This window comes from Colletotrichum chrysophilum, assembly GCF_026319265.1.
Source record: "Colletotrichum chrysophilum strain AFK26 chromosome Unknown scaffold_98, whole genome shotgun sequence".
Classification (NCBI taxonomy): Eukaryota; Fungi; Ascomycota; class Sordariomycetes; order Glomerellales; family Glomerellaceae; genus Colletotrichum; species Colletotrichum chrysophilum.
In genome coordinates this window covers 98,620-122,379 of record NW_026517385.1, presented here as the reverse complement: position 1 = coordinate 122,379, position 23,760 = coordinate 98,620, and the positions used below count along the sequence as shown (strand labels likewise).

The following is a 23,760-nucleotide window of genomic DNA, read 5'->3' as shown; positions in this document are numbered from 1 at the left end:
GGGGTCGGATTCCGTCACCATTCGCACAGCAGCCCTCTGGGTATCTTAAAAGGTCGGTGGTCGCTTGCAAGAAAATGGGGAGGTATGAGATGTCGTCTGGATGAAGCTACGGTCGGAGGTGGGAAGGGATGAGGCTGCGCTGGCAGGAAAAATAAGTCAGCGATGATGTCGCGGCAAGGATAGGGGTGGACAGCCAATTGACGCGAGACAGCCGGTCGGGTACGGGGCCTCGGGGGACTGCGGCCGTTTCCTGTAGGCAAGAAAAGCGCAAGGGGTATCTGCGAGACGTACCTGCAATTGAAAGGGAGCGGCTTGAGGGCTGTTTGGGCAGCTCGATCGACGATAAGAAGACGTGCTCGGTAGGGGAGGTGAAGTTGAATCTAGGATTTGGGAAAGAACAGAGTCTCGCCCCCGTCTCGCTAAGCGCTTAGCGGGTGGTGTGCAGTTGCCGTTGCCGTTGGCAGTGCACGCACGCAGATTTTGGTTCGCAGTCGCACCTCACTCAGCGCTGCACCGGGGACTGGGAGTGGGAGGGGACACTGAGGGGACGGAATGGAGGAGGAGGAGGACCAAACAGCAGTCAGAAACACGCGCCGGAGCCGACCTGGCCCATGAGAGTGAGAGAGGTGGAACGCCGGGCTGGGTGGACTGGGGGGGCTCTGGGCGCTGGGCTGAAGCTGCGACCGCGACTGGAACTTTTCTGTTTTAATTCCCCTTCTGGATTCAGCACCGCACAGGCCCCGACGGCTGTCACCGTTCATGCACTCGCTCGTGGATCTGCAGCGAAGACGTCGAGAAGGAAGGAAAACACGCAGCAAGAGGAGAGAGAGGAGCGAGCGAGGGAGTACAAGAGGGATGCTGACTGACTGCTGGTCTGACGACTGGCTCGTGGACCGGGCAGATGGCCTTGTCTAGGCTGCTTGCTTGCTTTGCTTTACAGTGCACCTTAGCCGTCAGAGGATTCCGTCTGGTCCACCTGCCCACCCGTCTCTCGTTGCGCTTGCTGCTGCTGCTGCTGATTTGGCGCTGGACACCTCAGCACCCACCAGAGAACCTTGGTCCACGTGACACTCCCGTCTTCGTCACAGTGAGGGCTGATGTCATTTGTAGGCAAACGGGGCGGTGCGGCACTGTGTCTCGCACTGCCTGTCCGTCACACCACCGGACCCGGTCGGCCACCTGGAGATTTTCTGGTTCCAGGTGGCCTGTGCCTGCTCGAGTGCGGGTGACCGTGCCATCGTTGTCGATAAGGCGTTGCAATAATAACCGGCCAATGAGACGTGGACAGACCCCGCCCCATCATCTGTCTTTTTTTGCCGAGGAACTGCCGTACCCCGGATTGGATTCGTCCAAAGCTCAAGTGGCGCCGGGAGGCTGCAGGAAAATGCTCCAGCAAATTGGGAGAGCTCGACTCCACCAAATATTCAGGCCATCCGCAGCACCACCAACATCACCCACGATTCGAGGTTGAGCACCAGCACAGCTTGACCCTTCGCGGCAATCTCTTCCTTTTCTCTTGAGAATACCTTCGACCTCGTCTCCTTCTTCACAATGCCTCCCGTTCCCCAGCAACACGCCGGCGCCATGGGCCCCTCCATCGCCGACAAGCGTACGATTTCCCCTCCAGCCTGGTGGAGCTTGCGCTGACCTTTCGCAGTCAAGATGGGTGCCCTCATGGGTGGCAGTATGTCAACAATGCTTCTGGAATGAAACAGGACGAGAGCTAATCCAGCAATAGCTGTCGGAGCTGTCATGGGCTTCGTCTTCGGTGCGCCGCCGCCTCACCCCCCACTGTCGCATTTTCTCGACTGACCACCCAAACCCCACAGGCTCGGTCAACATCATGCGCTACGGCGCCGGGCCCAACGGCATTATGAGGACACTGGGACAGTACATGGCTGGTTCCGGAGCAACTTTCGGGTATGCGCAGCCTTACCTCCATTGCGACAAAGCTAACACGGCCCAGCTTCTTCATGTCCATCGGTAGTGTTATCCGATCCGACTCCGCCATCGCCGAAGCCGCCTACCGCAACATGCAGCGAAGACCGGTTCTCGTCTACGGCCCCGGATCCGATTTTGCGAAGCGCCAGCAATAAGCCCACTGCCACCGAAGGCAGACCACTGTATACCAAGATGTAGGAGAAGGCCCGAGGATGTGATGCTTCCACACCGGCATCAAGAAATATTTGTATAATAGGTGTATCAGGCATATCACGACTACATGAGAAATGTTACATCTCTTCACAGGTGTGTTTAGCTGCGGGGTGATGGCTTATGGGCCTCATTGCGCCTGCGCGAGCAGGAGAAGCCGTTCTCTGAGGGACGCTTAAGGAGCCTTGGTCTGGGAACCAACGCGGTCGCCAACACTATTGGCGGTGCTATCTCAGTTCCACACGCGCAAGACACAGCTGTGTCATATCAGACTGGAAATGGTTGATTCCGCTGCTTTGGCGATATTGGCCCTGCATCCCAAGTCAGTTGCCTTGAGCTTGGTAACACAGACATATTTCAACGTTCAAGTGAACGAAATGGACAGACGGCGCATCAGACGCACCACCCAGCCTGAGCCAGGCTACCAAGACCTTGCTGATGCCTTCAACAATCCAAACGAGAGCCTTCGCCACTATCCTTGCGACCGCTCCTGTCGTCCTCGTCTCTGTCCTCATCCCTATCATCCTAGCCTGTAATCACTATGCCACCGAATAGCAAAGCTCTATACTACCATCAAAGCTCGTATTACTGCATCTGATACATTGAACTGGCCTCCACATCCAAATTTTATGATTGTAGAATAAGCTCTTACCGTTCTGGGCTCAATTGTCGCGACACTCTTAACCACTTCAATGGTGGAATTCCGCGACACATGCATGGCTTACGTGTCGCCCGCACTTATTGGACCCCAGTGGTGCAATGAAGTTGGCTAGACTGCGTCGGTATCGATGCCTGTCTGGCTGAGCCGTGGCCAAGGTGCTCCTCAACAATAAATGGCTAACCAGTCGTTGTAGCTCCACGATGCAGAGCCAGCAGCCCGTCCCTCGATCTGGCTATATGTAGGCTCATAGATTCGTCGTCTGCACGGGAAAAGCTGCATGAAGCTCCCTATTTTCCTGCCATCATCCGCCATCTTGAACCGGTCTGTTGCTCATAGATTCCTTCAACAATGACCTGGCGGCGACACTCTCTGGTGGCAGTTCTGACGACATTTACAGTCACAGCCATGGCTGATGTGTTCGACTACATGTGAGAACAATACTCATCTTCAATTGCCGCAGAAAGACAACTAATCGATGGTTAGTATCGTTGGCGGCGGTATCGCTGGACCCACCATCGCTGCCCGTCTGACGGAAAGCTCTAACACCACAGTTCTGGTTCTAGAAGCCGGGGCTGATCACACATCCGACCTGAACGTTCTTGCACCGAGTCTGTCCCCAGCCATGTACGGCAACCCAGAGTACGACCGGGACTGGGACTACAAGACCGTTGCTCAGGTACGACTTCAGTCGTGTCTGGAAATCTACATGGCTAACGACAACAACCCGCCGCGAACAACAAAGTCGTCGCTCACATCCGCGGCAAACAGCTCGGGGGCTCCAGCGCCATGAACTTGATGTTCTGGACGCACCCCTCCAGGCAAGACATCGACAGCTGGGGCGAGCTCGGGAACGCGGGCTGGTCCTGGGAGGAGCTGGCCCCGTACTTGCGAAATTTAGAGGCCTTCGTCGCCCCGTCCGAGCAGCAGACGGCTGATATGCTTCTCGACTACGTCGACCAAGACTCCCACGGCACCGGTGGGCCCATCGTCAACGATTTCCCACAGCTTCAGAGCCCTCTGCTGCGGACCTGGCCCAGGACGCTTGAGAATCTTGGCCTGGCTGTCAGAAGTGACCCTCGAGATGTCAAGGCTTTGGGCGGATACGTCAACCTGCTCAATATCGACGGCGCAACGCGTAGCTTCGCTGCCAATGCGTACCTTGGCCCCGCTCGATGCCCCAACACTTGATCTTGATACCCCTCCCTTGGGTTAAAGACCGGCAAGACAGGCTTGGATGAGCAATACCGCCTTCTCATTCGCGACCTAAAGTCAGAAGCTATAGCGCAAGAACTCACTATAGAGGGCGGCATATCCCCTCAGTTGTCCTCCGACACGACGAAGCTCTTCTCCGCCAACGCTCAGGAGAACTATCCTTCTATTCTCGGCGTCCTGGAGCACCCCTTCTCCAGAGGCTCCGTCCACATCCAGTCAGTTGTTTATGCAGTAGCAGAGCGAGCAGACCTTCTCAAGGAGGCAGATTGTACGACTTAGACATTATCACCTATCCTCTATATCCCGACTATCTCTACATATTACGTCCAGCAGTGAAATCAACCTGATTAGGTATGCCCTTTTACAAAGCCAAGGCAACGGCAGCAACACCCGCTGCAGCCATCCACCCGACAGGTCCAACCAGATTAACCCCGCTCACGGCCGTCGGCGTCGCACTCGGGCTTGTCCCGGTCCCATTCCCGCCCGTCGTCGTGTTCGCCCTCAACTCCGCCACGCCAAACTTCAGCGTCTCAGGCTGCGCGCCATCCCAAACGGTGTAGTACCCCTTCAGCAGCGGGCCGCCGAGCACCCAGATCGGTACAGAATCGCTAATCGGCGTCACAGGGTTCAAAAACAGCGTCTGGCAGGTACCGTTTTGGCCGGGGTACTCGCCGAGGTTGAACTCGCCGCGCGGCACCGTCACGTTGACCGCCTGCGCGCCGAAGCCGAGCGTGAAGGTCAGCTCGGGGTCGAGCTTCTCGACGACGTCGCAGGGCGCACCCCACGCGCCCAGCGGGTCGATCTGCGTGATCTCCGGAGAGATGGCGGCGTAGATGTCCTTGGCGGTCTGGTAGTCCGGCGCCTGCAGGAAGGCAGTGCCCGTGTCCACAAGGGATACGCCGCCTGGGAACGCGGCGCCGTTGGCGGAGGAGTTGGTGACCGTCTTGCCGTCGACGAAGAAGGACGGCTGGTCGATGAACCAACCCATGCCGGCGGCGCTGACGGTCATGTTGAAGTCGATGTACTTGATGTCGCCGGTGTAGCGGGCCGCGTTGACGCCGCCGAGGGTGATCTCGCCCAGCGGCGCGCTGGTGCCGTTCACGTCCGAGTTGAGGAAGATGGAGAAGCGCGGCTCGGGGACTTCGCCTTGTGCTGCGAGGGTCCAGAACCAGGTGGAGAAGGAGGCGTTGGTGACGACCTCGGAGAAGTGCGAGAAGCCGGGCGGGCCCATGCCGAAGATGCCGTCGATGGGCATCTCGTTGAAGGCGTCGGCGTAGGTGTCGCAGAGGAGGAAGGTCTGGTTGGGCACGGTGTGCCCCGCGAGGGCGACGGCGTCGGTGACGACGGTGCCGGAGGCGGGCTGCGGCTCGGCGTAGGGGATGGACTTGCCGCCGGTGCCGAAAGAGGTGGTGACGTTGTAGCCCGGCAAGGGCGAGAAGGTGTTGGAGGAGGCGCGGGTGAAGACGGACTCCTGGGTGCAGGTTGTGCAGGAGGAGGAGGGGAGGACGAGGTCTGTGGAGCCGGTGTCGAAGGTCACGGTGCTGTTTTCGGCGTGTCAGTCGAGTGTGCGTATCAAGGATGTGGACTTGGGTAGAGATTTACAAGTTCTGCGGCGGGGTGCCGACCTGGACGGTGCCGTACCACTGGAGGTCGTAGTTCTCGAACCAGTTCGTGAGGGAGACGGTGCTAGTCGAAGACCGCTTCATCACGTTCGTCTTGGGCTTCAGACCGGCGGGCACGCGACGACGGTTTTGGAGCGTGATTGTGAGGGGGTCGGCGGCGACGGAGCGGCTGAGCGCCGCGAGGGCGAGAGTGCCCGTGAGAGTGTCGAATCTCATGGTGCCTTGGAGGTATCGATGATATTTATTTGGTGTGGATTATGAGATGGTGATGGATGTCGATGATGGGAGAGGTCGTCTTTTGTTGTGCGGACTCAGCTTTGACTTATATACAGCGCCATGGCTGAGAAGCATCTCGGCTTCGCGGCATCGATATTACTCAAATACAGCCATTGTCCAATCCCATATCGTCAACAATAGTTTCGCGATGTGGGCGGGAGAAAACCTCCAGGCATCAGCCTGACGAGACAAGGGCCCTCCCAGCCTAGAGGCTAATACAACACACGCAATGTTGAGATTGGGGCTGAAGCCTGAAGCCTGGAGTTGTAAGTCGGCCGCATCACCAACAACACCGCGCCCTGGCATAGGGCTTCCCCGGATATCTGGGAACAAGGACTCCACCGCGGCGGCCGATCCTAGCAGTTATGGTGGTATGGAACCTAGATAAAGGCTAGTCCCGTCAGACGCACTATGAACGGCTCAATTGTGCTGCGCTAGCTCACCAAAGTCCCAACGCTAGTTCGACCTGCGCTGGCTACGGTCTACCATTCGTAAGCCGCGCTGCGGCTGGTGCCGCAGGCTGAAAGTGTTGGCTAGGTCCGATTCGAATGTTTGGTGGGCGGAGCGGGATGCCTGGTAGAGGTGCGAAGGATGCACCTTTGCAGTGTGCATGCAGTACAGGGCTGAGCATGTTATGGTGTTTCTGGTAGCTGCACGTCTCGTATGCTCGGAAAGCGGTGGGGAACGGTGGGGACTCTAGCTATTTGGACCCCAAAAGCTTGGCTCGCGAGGCAAAAGAGAGACGGGAGCGAGGAGAGAGGTGAGGTTGAGGTGTCGGGGCTCGATGGGTATTTCGAAGAATCTTAGGACAGGGGTCTGTTCCTCCCGTAGGGCGACCGCCTCCCTGGTTTAGCATCTCTCTGTGATATATGATGGGTGAGACGAGATTTGATTGGACTTTGGTACGAACTTCTTTGTGTGGTGATTCACACGACACCAACCACGATCCATGGTGATGGTGTAGCTGAGCTGGCTGACTACACACTCTGTGAGGCGCTGCTGATGAATGCTTGCCTTAATCTATTGATGCTCCATGTTCAAGATTTGTAGATCTGACAAGACCAGACGACGAGCATTCCAATTCTAGTCAAGCGCCAGCGGCTATTTTGCTACATAGATAGCATTGCCACAAAACAGTGGTCGACCACTTTAAGGTAGCACAACATAAATAGTAAAAGTCTTTCAATGACACTTTCTAACCAGAATTGAATCATGTTTTCTACTAAAACCTCAGTGCAATACACTTACACTTAAGACCTGGTTGTTGAGGCGCCCCTAATCTGGTGTTGATACCAACTAGATGTTGAAGATACGGAGCTGCCACAAAGCCCACATCCCACCAATGAGGACAATCGTCAGCAAGATGGCATCGGTGATCCGATCTCGACGCGTCCATTCAGCCTCAGTTTGAACATCCGTCTTCTTCCAGTTCACCCCCTTGGCCGCATGGTACTCATCAGAGAAATCCGGCCTAACAGGGTCTGGCAGCATATCCTTCATGTCTAGGTAGACCTTGATGGCAAACTTAATAAGTGTCTCCGTGACAGGATTCGGATGGCCGATTTTGTTGTGCTCGCGAATAGGTGCTGGTATAACGGTCAAGACCACCTGTCGGCCAAACCACTGTAGACGCCTAGCAATCATCAGAAACCTGCGAGTTCGTCGAGAACAGTACCAAGCGAGACTCTCACCTCGGGAACCACATCACACTGAACTGCCTTATAAACGCCTCCGAAGCATCATGCGCCTTTCGCCTCGTCTCCTCATCCGTATACCTCTCCATAGGAATCCTCTGAAACCATAGATAAAACCCCTCCACCTCCTCCCAGGTCCTCGGGAAATTCACCCCAAAGCTCCTAGACCCGTCCAACGGCTCCGTCCGGAGCTGGGCACACACCCGCTCGCCCCACTCCGGCCACGCCCGCTGCACGTTCGGATGCGGCTCCGTCCGGCGCGCCCCGACCAGCTTGCGCAGGTTTGTCTCAAAGTACGCCGCGCCGATGATCGCCATCTCGCCCTCCCAGGGGTGGCTGTACGCTCCCGGCACGTTCTTCCAGACGCTCGCGTGGATCTTGTTGACGCTCTCGAGGCGCCTGCGGGAGATGTCGGAGCCGCTGCCGTACCACATCCAGTCGAGGAAGTAGTCCTGCGTCTCGAAGAAGCGCTGGTGGCCGCGGCGATAAGCCTTGGCCGTGTGGTGGACCGCAGCGGCGCCGGCGGGGGTCTGGACGAGATGGATGAAGGTGGATGCATAGCCGGCGGAGAAGGCGAAGGAGTTGGCCATGAAGAAGATTGCTGTCTTGATGATTTGGTCATATTCCGTGTCAGGGTCAAGCTTCAGGGAAATCACACGGTTAGTACATCCACGACGGATAGAATGCTTAGGGTACCCACCTTGTCCAGGTACCTCCGGATCCATTTCCCCTTTCTTTCTGCTTCCGGAGGCCATTCCGGGACGGGCCTCTTGGGTCTAGGAGATGGTCGGGGTTGTCGTGGGCTAAGCTCGAATTGTTCAATGCTATCTGTGCCGGGGGGCAGGTTATCGGTAATGTCGAGCTTGTAGTATAGTTTGTCTCTCTCAAGCAAGCTAGGCGTCATGTTGTGTTATGCGGGATCACCTAAGTTTGATATGATGAGTCTTATAATCTACGCCAAATCTTTTCATGTCTCGAAAGGTTCAACGAAATTCCACAGCAGTTGAGAGAGCAATACATGACGGTGTTATACTCTCGAGAGCTCTAAGCGTATGGAAACAAACTTCCCAAAGCGGAATCACTGTCGTCGGTATCAGCATCATTTCACTGCACGGATAGAGAAGGCCGTCCCAAGCACGCCCACCGGCAGTTGCTTCGGCAGTTGCATACATAGATTCCCCAGGCTGTCAGCAAGCCTCGACCCAAGCCTTCAACTTCAGATGGACAGTTGGTTGCTTTAATAGGCAACTTGGTAGAGGAAAAGAAGGGTAGGCAAAGTTTCACGACCACGTCAGTGCCGTGTTCTGGTACACTTATAAACGAGTGCGATCGGAATCGGAACCATTTTGTGCGGAACATCGGAACATTTAACATGTGAGTCCTTCTAAACTCTCATGTTTAATACCCGAGAGAAGTTTTGAGACTGACTAAGCTTAACCTTCAGTCATACTTCGTCCGAAGGGAAGGCATAGAAGAATGGGATGAGAAAGAGCAACGTCGACCAGGAGAATGGTCTTCGTTATCAGTGATGAAAAAAATGGAAATAAAAAGATGATATAACGGCATGGAACAAAGGAAACAATCGTATTGGGGACAGAGGCAACGATGTAAAACAGGACAGCACCTGCGGTAACGGCTGTTCGGGTCACAGAGCCAAATTGGAAAATACAATGCTCATCTGCTCATCGAGTCATCACTGAGCTTAGATATCATCTGATGTTTCGGGTTCAATTAGCTACCGGCAAGTCAGAGTTCTTCTGCCTTACAAATTCATTTGCGACGAAGAAGATCCGATGAGATTGGATACTACTGATTGGCAGTAACACACACACCTGCTGTTGCGAATGACGATAGACTACGAAAATATAAGCGATTGGAGGCAAAGACAACGGCAACGGCGACGATGAGAGCGAAAAATACGCCCCAAGACAATAGCTTTAGCTGTCAAACTTAACTACGTGATCTAGGTCACCCGTGCCCAGAAGGTGTACCGTTCATATCTATCGGAAAGAAGTTGAACAGATCCGTGGTCAAGACATCAAAGTTGAGATCAGGAAACGGATTCAAGCCCGGTGCCGTTCCCGGTAAAGACATTGCATAGTCTTGAGGCAACGGCTCGGGTTGCTGGCGATACCCCCTATTGCTGAAATAAATCAAGTCATCCGAGGTCGTCGCGCGATTCTCATCGAGCGAAGGAAATTGTATGCTCGTTGGGAACCGGTCGCCGGCCCATGAAGGAGACGAATCTGTGGATCCTCCGTCTAGGGTAGTCCTTGACGCGTTGATGGAGCTCTCGACCGCCCACACGATTCTCTTGATGGACCGCACGGCGTTTGTGACGGGGTCATCTCCGACGAGAGCATGCAAGCCGGAGATGGCCATTTGGATATACTCGAGGTTATGCGGGTGTTTGGCTGGATGGCGGAGGCTGTCGTAAAGGAGAACTGCGCAGCATGACTCGATGAAGAAAGCGTGATACCTGCGCGACTGACAGGCGCGTTAGTGATTGTCGTCATCAGATGAATTGGAAAGACTCACGTTACAATCCTCAGGCCCGTGAAGCTTGCTGCTAGTGAAAGCCAATGCGTCTTGGGCCGCATCTGTTGCATGCCTGCATGCCTGTCTAAGCCAAATATCGCCTGTTTGCCCAGCGCCATTCCCAGACTGAAGAGCAGCTTCAGCTATTAGAAATGGGCGGAAGATGAGCAAAATGACATGGAAGTAGACTTATAGCCAGTCAGAATGGATGCGATGATCATGGGATACTCTGCAACATACCGTTGTGCATTAGCAGTGATGTTTCGGCATTCCACACCTCCTGTTGCGCCGGGATCACGGAGCCGAGGCCCCACTTGTCGCCGTATTGACGGACCTGAGCGTGGAGCTTTTCGGCCTTTCCGTAAAGTTGCCGGAGCGAGTCAGTCCTGCGGTTATAAATCGACTCCACAGCCTCTTCGATAATGCTTGCGAATTGGCACAGAGCCACCATCGTCGGCTGTCCGTCAGGGAATGCACAAGAGGCAAAGTCTGCCTTTCCAACCATGCTTCGTCGCCCGACAACTAGACTCAGCCATCTGCACAGCGTCAGCCTGTTGTTCGGTTGCAATGAATCAACAAGTACTAGTTGACTTACATCTCGAGAAAGTAAAGCGACCAGACAGTAATCAGACGAGCTTGGATCTCATCAGGGCAAGAGACGGAGCTCGTGGTTCCTACGTGCAGGCCCATCGCAAGGGCTTTTCTGCTCGCGACTCCCATGTGAAGATATGCCGAGTTAGGCCGCCCCATGTTGAGCTGGTAGTGAGCCAACAGCATGGAATACTGAATCATAGGCAATGTAACAGAGTCCTCGTAGATGACGGCCTCTTTCTTGGCATGGATGAAGAGTGATTCCGCGACGTCGGTCAGCGGTGTGCCCAGCGCTCCAAGGGCAAGAGCTGCGAGCAACACCGCCTTTCGCTGGGGCTGAACATCTGACTCGGGGCCCGGCTCGTACAGACTGCTGAGTGTCTCTTCCAGCTGTGGATCCGTGAAAAAAGGCAGTGTCGATAGATGCGTTATCTTGAACTGCTGCATGAAGTCCCTTGCTTGCTCTATCGGGATGGGGCAGCTGACGGGCTGCGTAGGCTCCACAATCACCTTGAGCGGCATGCCGAAGAAGATGTTTCGTTGCATGAACATGTCCAATCCCGGCCCCCCCTCCTGCACGTCCCGGCCATGATTCTGCCCGTACTGCCCTGAAAGAAGTCCACGATGGATCTGCTGCAGAAACGCCGAGTTCGACGAAGGGCCATAGTAAAGCCGGGAGCTATCGGTCGACTTGGGAGCATGATGTGCAGCAGCAACGCTGTGATAGACCTCCGTCTGCGCCACCTGCTGCTGGTGGTCTTCCGCTAGACGCCGGGACACGGCCTCGTCACACGGGCCATGATCCGGCGTTGCTGCCGACACGCCGTCCCCGGCTCCGGCATCCTTCGCCGCCCTGCTGTGCCGTGCAGAGAGCCTGATGCGTGGCTTGAGGCGATATATGCAGTCTGAAGGCTTGTTCCCGCATTGCTGACAGGGCTTGTCACCCGAGCATTTGATCTTGCGCCGACGGCACGGCTCGCACGCCTTAGGGATCTTCACTGTGGATCGCATCCCGAGTTCTCCGAAGACGTAAGCCCTGCGGCCCCAATCAGCCGGAAGCAGATTTGAAGGAATTTGGGCTCGATTGAAAAGATCCGTAGAGATAAATCCTCAAATCCGATGGGAAAAGGTCTGAATTCGGAGTGTGGTCGTCGAAGGTGGGAGATGGAATGTGAAAAGGAGTCGGCGCAGCGGCAGACTGTAATTCCGTAAATCCGAAACACCGTAATTCCGCCACCGAATGTACCAAAAAGACCCACCGCCGGACCTGACAACATCACCAACTAGGGAGTATGGGAATCACCGCCAAATCCCGGGTGGAGGCTGATTGCCAAGTTGATTCATCAGCATGTTATCTCGATAGTATATAGGTAAAATGTCAAACTCAAACTGCGCCTTGCCCATCCCCAGCTCATCGTGATTTGCCTTCACCTATGTTCTTAATTCCGGTCGATGCACGATGACTTCGCTTCCAGCATACGACAGTGACCAGACGGTCCAAGGCGAGCCCAGCTTGAGTGAAGCATCGAATTCGCCTACAGGACTGACGGTGACATTTCGAGATGTGAGCATTCGGGTTCATGGTATGGGCGAAGACTTTGGCTCTACTTGCCTGTCTGTTCTTGGCGACTTGAATCCGTTTGGCAAGAGCAAGAAGTCTCAGAGGGTAGGATGAAATCCCGCATGTTCACGAGAGTAATAACTAACTTAATTGACAGAATATTCTCCACAGCATCTCAGGTCAAGTTTGTCCGGGCGAAATGGTACGTTGAATGTCACCCCTCGTCTATGCAACGCTCTACTCACATGGACAACTTTAGCTATTGGTTCTCGGAAGACCTGGTTCTGGCTGCACCTCACTACTCAAGATCATCTCCAACCAACGAGAAGAGTTCCACCACGTTAGCGGAGATGTTAGATATGGCAACCTAGGCCAAAAGGGGGCCCGGCAGTTTCGGAATCAAATCGTCATGAATACCGAAGGCAAGTTTACTGTTGTCTGAGAGTTGAGTTCAGCGAAGTTAACTGCTTCTCAGAGGACCTGCATTTCCCAACTCTTGAGGTCAAACAGACTCTCGATTTTGCCAACGCAACGAAGCTTCCTGCAACAAGACCAGACCATCTTTCCAATGGAGATGAATGGGTCTCTCACAAGACGAGTGCGATTCTCGACTCCCTAGCGATCGGCCACACAAAAGATACGATGGTTGGTGATGAGGTGATCCGGGGCGTTTCGGGAGGTGAGCGGAAGAGGGTTTCCATTGCTGAAGTCATGGCAACGCAGGTTAGTTTACCCCAGCTTGGCATTGCTCCTGGCGCTACTAACATAAAGGAATAGGCTGCAGTGCAGTGTTGGGACAACTCGACGAGAGGCTTGGATGCCAGTAACGCGTTGGACTTTGTTCGTGTCCTACGAAAGATGGCAGACGAAGAGCAAAAGTCAATTGTTTCGACTCTGTATCAGGCTGGCAATGGCATCTACGATCTCTTCGACAAGGTTCTTGTTCTTGCCGAAGGCAGAGAAATCTACTATGGCCCCACATCCGAGGCTAAGCAGTATTTTGAGGACATGGGCTTTGAGTGCACTCCAGGAGCCAATATTTCCGACTTCCTCACTTCGGTTTCAGTCCATACCGAGCGCCAGATCCGACCTGGTTTTGAGGAGAAGATTCCAAACACTGCGGCTGAGTTTGAAACTGCGTATAAGGCCAGTTCTACCTACGCCCGTATGTCGACCGAGATGGACGCGAAATCGGCAAAGTCTCTTTCAGACGAGGTGGATAATCTGTTCGCTGTTCGGCATCAGGAGAAGAACCGCTCGTTGCAGTTTCTTTCACGCGAAGGAAGCCCTTACCAAGTTTCCTTTGTCAGTCAAGTCCGCACTTGCATTAGAAGGTATGTCTGCAACCGCAGCTGTGCCTCGAGGTCGTTGCTTGAGCTGACGAAAACATAGACAATTCCAGATCATGTGGGGTGATCGATGGTCCAACATTCTACAGATCTTTTCAGCTCTTGTCATGGCCTTGGTGACTGGAAGCCTCTTCTACGACCTCCCTGACGACAGTACATCCATTTTCCTGAGGCCCGGCGCTCTTTTCTTTCCCATCCAACTCTTTGCCATGAACAAAATGTCTGAGACGACGGCGTCTTTCATGGGTCGGCGCATCATCTCCCGACACAAGCGCCTGTCCTTCAACCGACCTGGGGCATACGCTCTGGCGTGTGCAGCAACCGATGTGCCAATGACGGTCGTGCTATTCTCACTCTTCCAAGTAGTCTACTACTTCATTGTCAACTTCCAGAGGGAAGCTAGCCACTTCTTCACCAACTGGTTCGTGCTCATCTTATGCACACTTTGTTTCGCGTCAATGTTCCGGATGATCGGAGCGTGGTGTAAGCATTTCGGACTTGCATCGCAGATTACGGGATGGACGACGATGGTTTGCATGGTTTACGCTGGTAAGTCGCGTTCACCAAAGATACAAGAGTCAACAGCTAATTGGTCTCAGGATACCTTATTCCCGTGCCTAGCATGCCTGTCTGGTTCCGTTGGATCTCATGGCTCAACCCAGCGACATATACCTTCGAGGCCATCATGGCTACGGAAATGGGCGACCTCGCACTTGATTGTGTCGCCCCTCAGTACATCCCGTTCGGGCCTAGCTACAACGACAATCTGTTCCGTAGCTGCACCGTCCGTGGCTCCACACCCGGCTCTTCGCTCATCGACGGCGAGAGGTACATGAACGCTCAGTACTCGGTCTATCGCGCACACATCTGGCGTAATGCCGGCATTCTAATCGGACTTTGGATCTTCTTTGCATTCATGACGGCTGTTGGTTTCGAAGTCAATCTTCACACCGACGCAGGCTCGAAGATTTTGTTCGATCGAAGGAGTCGCCAGAAGCAGATGGTCCGGGCTGCCGACGAGGAGAAGGGGGGTAGCTCGCCAACTTCCCAGGATGTGTCACCCATGTCCCTTAGCAGGACTGTCTTTACGTTCAAGGATATCAGCTATTTCGTTCGTCACGGCGGTCAAGATCTGCAACTTCTTCGGGGTGTGTCAGGCTTTGTCAAGCCAGGCCAGCTTGTTGCGTTGATGGGCAGCTCCGGTGCTGGCAAGACGACGCTCATGGACGTCTTGGCGCAGAGAAAGGACAGTGGCCGCATCGAGGGCAGCATTATGGTCAACGGCAAACCGCAAGGAATTAGCTTCCAACGTACGACTGGATATTGCGAGCAGAACGATGTCCACGAGCCAACCGCAACTGTCTGGGAGAGCCTTCTTTTCTCGGCAAGACTGCGTCAGAGTCATACAATCCCGGACGCGGAGAAGCAAGATTATGTTCGAAGCATTATGGACCTACTTGAACTCACGCCTTTGCAACATGCTATTGTTGGCAGTAAGTTACATGTCCATTGGTGACTATGGACCTCGAGCATTTACTGACTCATTCCGCCAGCCCCTGGATCAGGTCTGTCTATCGAGCAACGAAAGCGCCTCACCCTCGCCACCGAACTCGTCGCCAAACCGTCTCTCCTTTTCCTTGACGAGCCTACATCTGGCCTTGATGGCCAGTCAGCTTACGAAATCTGCCGCTTCATGCGTAAGCTTGCTGCTTCAGGTCAGACGATCATCTGCACCATCCACCAGCCCTCTGCAACCCTCTTCGATGCTTTCGACGTGCTTCTTCTTCTCGCACGTGGAGGAAGAACGACGTACTTCGGGCCGACGGGCAAGAACTCTGCTACAGTGATCGACTACTTTGGCCGCAATGGAGCGCCCTGTCCCCCGGACTCTAACCCTGCCGAGCACATTGTCGATGTCGTCCAGGGTCGCTTCGGAACGGAGATCGACTGGCCGCAAACATGGTTGGAGTCTCTCGAGAGAGAATCTGCAATGTCCGAGCTGAATTCCCTGAATGCTGTAGAGAGCCAGGAGAAAGACCAAGTGTCTTCTTCGGCTGCTACTTCAGATGACCTTGACCAGCACACCGGCTTCGCGACCCCGATTTCCTATCAAGTCTATCTTGTTACCCTCCGTCAGCTGGTTGCTCTCTGGCGCAACCCAGACTACGTGTGGAATAAGATTGGACTGCATATCACTAACGGACTTTTTGGTGGCTTTACGTTCTACATGCTCGGGTCCGGCACGTTCGATCTGCAGCTCCGACTGATGGCGGTGTTCAATTTCGTCTTCGTCGCCCCAGGATGCATCAACCAGCTACAGCCGCTATTCATCCGCAACCGGGATGTCTTCGAGACGCGCGAGAAGAAATCCAAAACCTACCACTGGTTCGCATTCGTAGCTGCGCAGCTGCTGTCAGAAACGCCCGTTCTGATAATCTGCGGAACCTTGGCGTTCGTGACCTGGTACTTCACTGTTGGATTCCCCCCCGAGGCCAGTGTGTCGGGACAAATCTACCTCCAGATGATCCGTGAGTTCGCCATCGGTATCCCACGTTCATGCCTATCCATGCTAACGCAAACTGTGTTCAGTCTACGAGTTCCTGTACACCTCTCTTGGCCAAGCCATCGCTGCCTACAGCCCGAACGCTTTCTTCGCGGCGCTTGCGAACCCCATCATCATTGGGGCGGCTTTAATCAACTTTTGCGGCGTTGTGGTCCCGTATTCACAGATCACAGCATTCTGGAGGTACTGGCTATATTGGTTGGACCCCTTCACTTACCTTATCCAAGGTCTTCTTGAACCTGTGTCATGGGGTGTTGAGGTACAATGCAAGTCTGATGAGCTGAGCTACATCCCTCTCCCGAGCAACAGTACATGTGGAGAGTATATGGCAGACTTCCTATCTTCAGAGGCGGGATATGTGGTCGACCCGGCCAATGGCACCTCGTGCGCGTACTGCCCGTACACGACCGGAGCAGATTACATGCGGACCATGAACATCAACGACTCAAGCTACAGCTGGCGCGGTGTAAGTCTCGTCCATTGCAAAAATTTGACATTATTGCTTACATGCTTCAGGTTGGCATCACAGCCCTTTTCTGTGTTTCGTCCTACGCCCTGGTGTTTCTCATGATGAAGCTCAGGACCAAAACAACCAAGACAGCGAATTGAAATACTGTGGTCTGCAGGTCACGGACGATTACTGCAGAGCCATGTACCATTCATTCCTTGCATACAGAGGGCGGACGGAAGGCGGACGAAGGGAAAGACTGATTCGTGTCCGAAATAATACCCTGAGAGTTTCATCGGACATGACAGGGCTGGTCGGACATGAGTAGTCATCATAGCATTTCTCGCCGCCAATTGCTCGTAAGAGAAGACTAGTAATATCAGGCGATATAGATACTATCGTGGTCCCTGTTGCCGTTGTTCACTTCGTCGTCGGGGCCCATGTCGGTGTTATTCCCGTTGTCGTCTGTGGCTACCGCCAGTCCCAACAGCAAAACTCTTTGTGCTTTTGTACGTTCAACAAGGGTTCTGAAATAGGCTGTCTGTACAACAGGCTAAATGTCCTGTGAAAAATCTTAAAAATAGCTCTCGCCTACATCGAACAGATGTTCGAATCACATTAATGTGGCAGTATCTTCACCGCCGGCGTGCGCTTTGCGCGCCAAGACGGCTCGCTGCTTGACTGCCGCCGCGCATGCAGTTTCAACAATGTTCGTTGGCCGACCGGGCAGAGCCGATGAATATCATCTAGTCAATGAACTCTCTGCGTCCGATGACAAGTGGCAGTGCTCGTCCCGTTTCCGAAAGGATCTGTCGATCTTGAAAACGCCTATGGGAGGCAAGAATCAGCCGCCTGAAAAGCCATCTTGGCGTCGCTTCAACTTCACGCCCGCGAGACTATATCGATGGCGGGAAGTTTTTCTGCCCTGCAGCGGCACCTTGCGGAATACGATACCGACGATCTCGAGACCGAACTACGAAGGGCCTGGCCAGTTCACGCTACTTGAATAGACGCAAACGCAACAGACTGGGGCCATCCCATCTCGCAGCTTTACTCAACTTGGGCCATTTGACCGAGGGGTCCCCGAAGAATAGAGCTGACAGCTGAAACAAAATGAACACGGGTTCCTTCAGTACGACTTCACCTCAGCTCGCAATTCTCGCAATCACATGCACCAAACCCCTACCCACACAGGATGATGACTTATCAACGGACTTTGGCGGACTTTTCGCTTCCTTTGGTGACTGCTACACTATTTGTTTGATCAACGGAATCGTGAATTCAAGTTGGTTCATCCAAAATCGTCTATGGCGGCTTCTTGTGGAGCAGACATGTAGCAACAACGTGGATTCTGCCCACCGTGCCGTGGTTGGGCTGGATCACTCCCATCATACTACTATCAACTGCTTGCAACATAAGCCGCGCGCTGCATTGTCAATTACGGAAATAACGCAATGACTACAATTTCCCATCGTCTTGTAATACCCTCAACATACCATTGGATGCCAACATGCTTCTCCTAAACTCACGTTCGGCGATCCGCGGGCGTCCGGCGCGTGTTCGTTTGGTTGATGGTGCTGTCGGTTTTAAGAAATTACGTCTTTTAACGTTGGGGGCCGCAGGTAATGGAGGCGGCCCATCCCGGCTTCCGATGCGCCTGGGCGCGGGGTAGCAGTGGATAGAGGCGGCCGGCCGTTCCACGGCCGGGATGGCCATGGCTTCTATCTCCGGTTACCCACCAAGGTTTCGGCGATCACTCGTCGGCTGTTGCACTGATTGGCCTCTGCAGGTTTCAAGTCCCCGACTTCTTAAGTTGTGTGGCGGCATGATGGCAATGTCCGGTGGGTTCCCAGGCAAGCCTGGCTAGCGCTGGGCAGCAAGCGAAATGCACGTCAATTATTCTGCCGTAATTACATTGGGAACTTCTGTGAGTAATCCCAACCTTAGAAGATTGCGAAATTACGATGGCTGCGTCGAAAAGTAGCAGACCGGTTTGGCGACGGCTGTAGAAACACGGCGCACTTTTCGTGCATGATGATAGACAGCCCCGCAAAGCTCATAGTTGAGCCAGAGTCATGCAATGACTATTGAGTATGAAGTTGTTGTTGATCGGAATCATCGGATGGCTCGACCGGCCTTACTTAGGACTGAACTGTCAGCGTCACATTCGCTAAGACCAAGGTTGTTGACTGACAGAGACAATTTTGGGATGATGATTCTTGGGCAATGTTTTATCACAAAGGCTTGAAGTTTAACAATAATTACGTACAATGCTTCTGGGCGTATTGAGTACACGTCTTCAAGATTTCTATCAAGCTTCCGGTTGAGAACTTCTGGTTCTTTCTAGATTGACAGATTTCTGGAATCAAAACCCGATCAGATTGATTGCTTCGAGTTCGAAAGTTTCTATGCTTAGATTCTTATAGATCCGACGACGATGTTCAAGATCAGACAACCGCACCACGACGTGAGACGTCGATGCACGCGAATGTAATTCGATGCTGTCATCAGTAATGGCACGAATAATGTCTATGTATGAGCTGAATTCTTTGTATGAACTTGCAATAGCCGAGATGCATTCACGCGGCGTTTGTGGATGGGCGAGTTTGCCGCCATACGGCCGTAAAATACCACGGTACTGGGCACATCACTGGGCGATGATGCCGTGATGTTTGACGGAGTGAGTCGGGACCTCGAGCTGGTCTGAGCCGGAACATTCGATCCGCACATATTCTAGAACGCTTCTGGATCAGGGCCGCTGGGCGTTCGGGGTTAGCGGCTATGCTATCGCCCGCCTCCTGCGTATTGGCTGCCTCTAATTAAGCTTGGCTTGCATGTACCAATTGGCTTCGTGAGTCCCTTCTGGGTGAGGAGTTGCCTCTGTTGAGGCGACAAGGATGCAGGGAAGGGTTCGTCGTGATCTGGAAGCAAAGTCAGAATTGCGCTCTGATATAAACCCAATCGGATTCGGATAACGGGCTACGGACTCTCTCACCGACTGGTCTGTTGCGTGTGAACATGGCTTGCTCCATGTGCCCATACCTGCATCTCCGGTGAATAAGGTGTGGTGAGAGGGGGGAATGGGGTAGGGGACCCCCATCAGTGAGGTCCCTTATCATTGCTTTGGTCTCTTGTCTTACTCGACGTCTGATATTCGGCCGCCAGGGATTCCGTGCGATGACGGCTTTGTTTGACTTCGCGTGCTGCTGATCACTCCACCCCGCTAGGAAATGCGTTGCGCCTCGACCCTGACAACATCCGACCCCTCGACGAACTCTAATCGGAACTAGAGCGGCCGGGCGAGTCAGGGCAGGTGCGGGACGCTCCTCGTCGCATGTCGTCAAACTTCCTTTTATCAGCTGCTCACAACCCCCTCTTTGCTCACGGCTCCGGATTAGAAGGGTTTTGCTACCTAGGAACACCTCACTGATCACACAAAATCCGCTGTTGAACCGTGAAGCGATGAGCCTCTTCGCGTGGTTCACAGCTCGAGTCGAGCGACTGAAGCAATGAGCAACACCACAGGCCCGGTTGGGGCGTTCCCGCCCCCGCCGGGTGTCACACCGAATTTCAATGATCCCACAGATGCTGGTTGGACGTTGAATGTTGCTGGGATGAGTGTGATGGCTGCTGTTACGACGTGTTTCTTTGGGATAAGGACATATGTAAAGTTCTCCTACGGGAGCCAGTTTCTTCCTGAAGACTGTAAGCGGTCCTGAAAGAAGAGAACTGCTTGGGCATTGCTAACCTGTAGCTAAGGGACATGTGCGATCGCATATGTGAGATTCTCCTACTTCGAAGTTCGGTTGTCGAAATAATTCAAACTGACCAGAGCAGGCTCTCATCATACTTTACACCTCGACGGTGTTTGTCAGTAAGTATGGAGTCTCCGCCGACCAGGATCGAGTTTCTGACAGGCGGGGCTAGTGGCACACTATGGCGAAGGATATCACGCTTGGGACCTAACGAAAGAGTCCTACCAAGAAGTGATGAGGGTAGGTTTGCTATGTCACCAAAGCGTTGATCAGGAGGCTCACTAGATGACCGCAGTGGCTCTACGCAAGCTCCATCATCTATTGTCCCGCCGCCTATTTCACGAAGGTCACCCTTCTCCTCCTCGAAGCTCGAGTTTTCTCCATACACGAAAAGATCGCTCGCGGCATCAGGATATTCGTAATCATCCTCCTCGTGTGTTATATTCCCATACAAACGCTTAAAACGATTATCTGCATCCCAATTTCCGCCTTCTGGGACCCGCATACGCCGAATCCGAAATGTCTCAACCAGCGCAAAATATTCATTGCCGATCTTGCACTAGCGATCATAACCGACTTTTTTATTCTTTGCATCCCATTTCCCCTGCTTTGGGGGCTCAGGATGCCACTTCGGAAGAAGCTGAAAATTCTTGTTCTCCTTGGCGCCGGGGGTGTGGCCACGGCCGTGACGATATATCGATTGTATCTGGTCATCCTATTTCTTTCATCCACTGACGTAACATCCGACTTCGTCGTTCTGGATCTCGTAACGCGAGTGGACCCGAATTCGGTCGATCTGTTGACGCAACTGACGTTGCACAGGTGTCTGGAACTCGTCATCGGCATTGTATGCGCCTGTCTGCCGTCAACGAATATTCTTTACGAACGGATACGCCGAGGCCAGCCTGCAAAGACAGGCAACCTCCCCGATAATACAAGCGACTACCAGAAGAGGAGCGACAATTCCTCCTACTGGTGGAGTATGATGACCGGGAAACAAACACGACCTGCACGAACGGAAGTGGCCACTGTCGCCGAGGCGGTGCGTAGCCCCAAACATGCCGCGACATTCGACACCGAGCTCGCAATATTGACTGGACAACCCATGGGTGTGCGTCCTCCTACTGGTGAACCGGAGCAAAAGTCGCCGTCCCTTTCAGTACTTGTACACAACGACGAGATATGGACGTACGATCCACGGGCGAACTCTATCGACGGCCGACGCGAAGGATGGCTTGCTCCCGGTGGCGAGAGCTCCGCGGAAGGGGCCTCACCGGCCAGGTCCATTTATCAACATCACGCACTCGAAGCTAGGAGGTCATGGGAGGCTGTGTGGGAGCGAACTATGCCGCCTGAACGCCTGAACCCTGTATCGGAGGTTAGAATGGCGGGCCCACCCCAGCTGAAGCTCACCACTCACCCACCACCTGACTGGGAAGAGCTGGATCAAGATATGTCTGAGACGTCAAAAGTTGACTTTCGTTGAATTACAAAGATACCCAACAATGTTTGCGCGGAAGTGTCAAGGTTCGAGGCTGCTGAGATATCGCGGTAACATGAGCGCGGCGGAGTTACAAGGTGGAAGACAAAGCATCAGAAACGTAGACAAGCAATTGTCATTAACTAACGTGGTTACGGGGAGCTAACGTGAGTGTCGACAGCTGAAGCTGCAATCATTATGTATTGGTGACAGGATGACACAACTCTCGCTACCCAAGTTACGACGTCGCTGTACATACAGGGAGACGAGATAAGGGGCTCTCCAATTTCATGCGTCCCTGCGACCACATATCCTTTCTGTAAGATGCTTCATAATTTGGGGTCATCCAGCAAAGTCGCGCAACACCAGTCTGTTGAACAGCTATCATTCCTCTGATTCTGGGCTCACCAAATATTTGATTGACTCAACGAAAGTGTTGATGAATTAAAAGAATGTTGCATCAGCTGTGCCCGGACAATCATGCATTGGTGCCTCGGTGGGATAGTCCGACTGAGAACGATGGCAGGTAGGGACGGTAACAACGAAATAGTTGGCAACGACTACTGCGAGGGGACGGCAGTGATTCAAAGAACAGCAGTCGCTTTCGCACAAAGGAAATAAGTGCCCAACTAAACCCCAGCCCATTGAAGAATAGGCACCAGCCTGAATAGAAAACAGGTAGGAAAAATTCATGTCATACAAGAAACATCAGTCACCGATTTCTTATTTCAATTTATCATTTCCAGCCGTCGAGTTAGCAACCTGTTCGCTTGGCTGAGCAAGTTTTCATAACTGAAGCCCACAATGTGTTTCCAGCCAATGAGTAGAGAGTCTTCGGCAGAAGCCCCACACCCCTTACGGTTGAACTACGAGTCTGTAGAGTTGAAACTCAATGTTGAGAGTGAAGCAAAAGATTTCTACCTAAGGTAAATATCTGCACATTTCTGTACGGTGGTTGTAATCGTGTGAAATCTTCCCAGAGACAGGTCCTTATCTTCGACTGCTCACTGTCGTATCACGCGTGACCAAGAAAGTCTTGGCGGTTGAGTGGATCCAGACACTGGGAGTTCACCCTCAAGTTACGCGACGGCGACGGCGCGGTTTCTTCAACACCGGCAACAAGAGTCACCGCAACTTGCAACACGCGACTCGGAGTGGCCCCGCGGACCTTTTGTAAACCATCAAGGTTGAAATAGAATTACCAGTTGCGATTGGTGCGGAATTAATGCAGTGTGACAAGTTGCAGTGTAACGATTGAATTACACAGCAGGAGACGGGATCTAGATACGCGATTAGACAACTTCCCGTATCTCGCACGAACGCAATCTCTTTACGCCATTTATGGATACTACGCGGAGAGTTCTTTTTGAGAAGGTGAATGCAAGACAAGAGGCCAGAATGACGCTGTGACTTGGCAACGCATAGTGGTTTCTCAGCACTTTTGCTGGCCAAGCATGCGGGAGCGTTACAACGGCGCTCTTGGCAGACCAGTGGATGCCGACAGATACGATGCGCCCAGAGGCTCGATCGAGGATTCGTCCCGGACGGCTGTGCTTGTTGCCAAGCTCGGGCGGGTATGTAGGTAAATTTGCGGCGAAGGGTGGTGGACTGCCGGGCCGGGGCTTCGGCGGTGCTGATTCGTTGACCCCAAGTACCGAGCGGAGCATACCCCGAACACACCTGCTTCTTTCGGCAGGAGGATCCGCATCGCGACATTGGTAGCTCGTTGGTTGCTTTTGGCAGTCCCCCCAACCGCTGCCTGCTGACCTTCTCTTTCCAGTCAGAACGCAGAAGAATAATCATGTTTTTGACTCGCCAAGTGGCGGGGGAGACACTGCGACGCCCGAGAGGCAGCTTGG

At 53.6% G+C, this 23,760-nt stretch overlaps 6 protein-coding genes across 6 annotated transcripts; 3 read left to right on the top strand and 3 right to left on the bottom strand.

The window, feature by feature from the left end:
* Nucleotides 1–1,551: 1,551 nt before the first annotated feature.
* Nucleotides 1,552–2,096, top strand: MGR2 (subunit of TIM23 translocase complex; the record flags this gene model as incomplete). Its single annotated transcript, XM_053182537.1, has 5 exons — nucleotides 1,552–1,609; nucleotides 1,658–1,684; nucleotides 1,739–1,768; nucleotides 1,830–1,920; nucleotides 1,967–2,096. The coding sequence occupies 5 exons, from the start codon at nucleotides 1,552–1,554 to the stop codon at nucleotides 2,094–2,096; spliced, it is 336 nt and encodes a 111-aa protein (XP_053033536.1).
* A 1,191-nt stretch (nucleotides 2,097–3,287) lies between these two features.
* COL26b_009819 (uncharacterized protein) lies at nucleotides 3,288–4,000 on the top strand (the record flags this gene model as incomplete). The annotated part of the gene is made up of 2 exons (XM_053182536.1): nucleotides 3,288–3,488; nucleotides 3,581–4,000. 2 exons carry the CDS (start codon nucleotides 3,288–3,290, stop codon nucleotides 3,998–4,000), a joined length of 621 nt encoding a protein of 206 aa, XP_053033535.1.
* Nucleotides 4,001–4,385: 385 nt separating this feature from the next.
* On the bottom strand, nucleotides 4,386–5,862 carry COL26b_009818 (uncharacterized protein; the record flags this gene model as incomplete). Its single annotated transcript, XM_053182535.1, has 2 exons — nucleotides 4,386–5,565; nucleotides 5,627–5,862. The coding sequence occupies 2 exons, from the start codon at nucleotides 5,860–5,862 to the stop codon at nucleotides 4,386–4,388; spliced, it is 1,416 nt and encodes a 471-aa protein (XP_053033534.1).
* Nucleotides 5,863–7,218: 1,356 nt separating this feature from the next.
* COL26b_009817 (uncharacterized protein) lies at nucleotides 7,219–8,520 on the bottom strand (the record flags this gene model as incomplete). The annotated part of the gene is made up of 3 exons (XM_053182534.1): nucleotides 7,219–7,545; nucleotides 7,820–8,257; nucleotides 8,317–8,520. 3 exons carry the CDS (start codon nucleotides 8,518–8,520, stop codon nucleotides 7,219–7,221), a joined length of 969 nt encoding a protein of 322 aa, XP_053033533.1.
* Nucleotides 8,521–10,300: 1,780 nt separating this feature from the next.
* On the bottom strand, nucleotides 10,301–11,267 carry COL26b_009816 (uncharacterized protein; the record flags this gene model as incomplete). The annotated part of the gene is given in 3 exon segments (XM_053182533.1): nucleotides 10,301–10,383; nucleotides 10,395–10,690; nucleotides 10,750–11,267. The coding sequence occupies 3 exon segments, from the start codon at nucleotides 11,265–11,267 to the stop codon at nucleotides 10,301–10,303; spliced, it is 897 nt and encodes a 298-aa protein (XP_053033532.1).
* Nucleotides 11,268–12,948: 1,681 nt separating this feature from the next.
* Nucleotides 12,949–16,827, top strand: COL26b_009815 (uncharacterized protein; the record flags this gene model as incomplete). Its single annotated transcript, XM_053182532.1, has 7 exons — nucleotides 12,949–13,029; nucleotides 13,084–13,640; nucleotides 13,699–14,204; nucleotides 14,255–15,148; nucleotides 15,209–16,198; nucleotides 16,245–16,684; nucleotides 16,735–16,827. The coding sequence occupies 7 exons, from the start codon at nucleotides 12,949–12,951 to the stop codon at nucleotides 16,825–16,827; spliced, it is 3,561 nt and encodes a 1,186-aa protein (XP_053033531.1).
* Nucleotides 16,828–23,760: the final 6,933 nt, after the last annotated feature.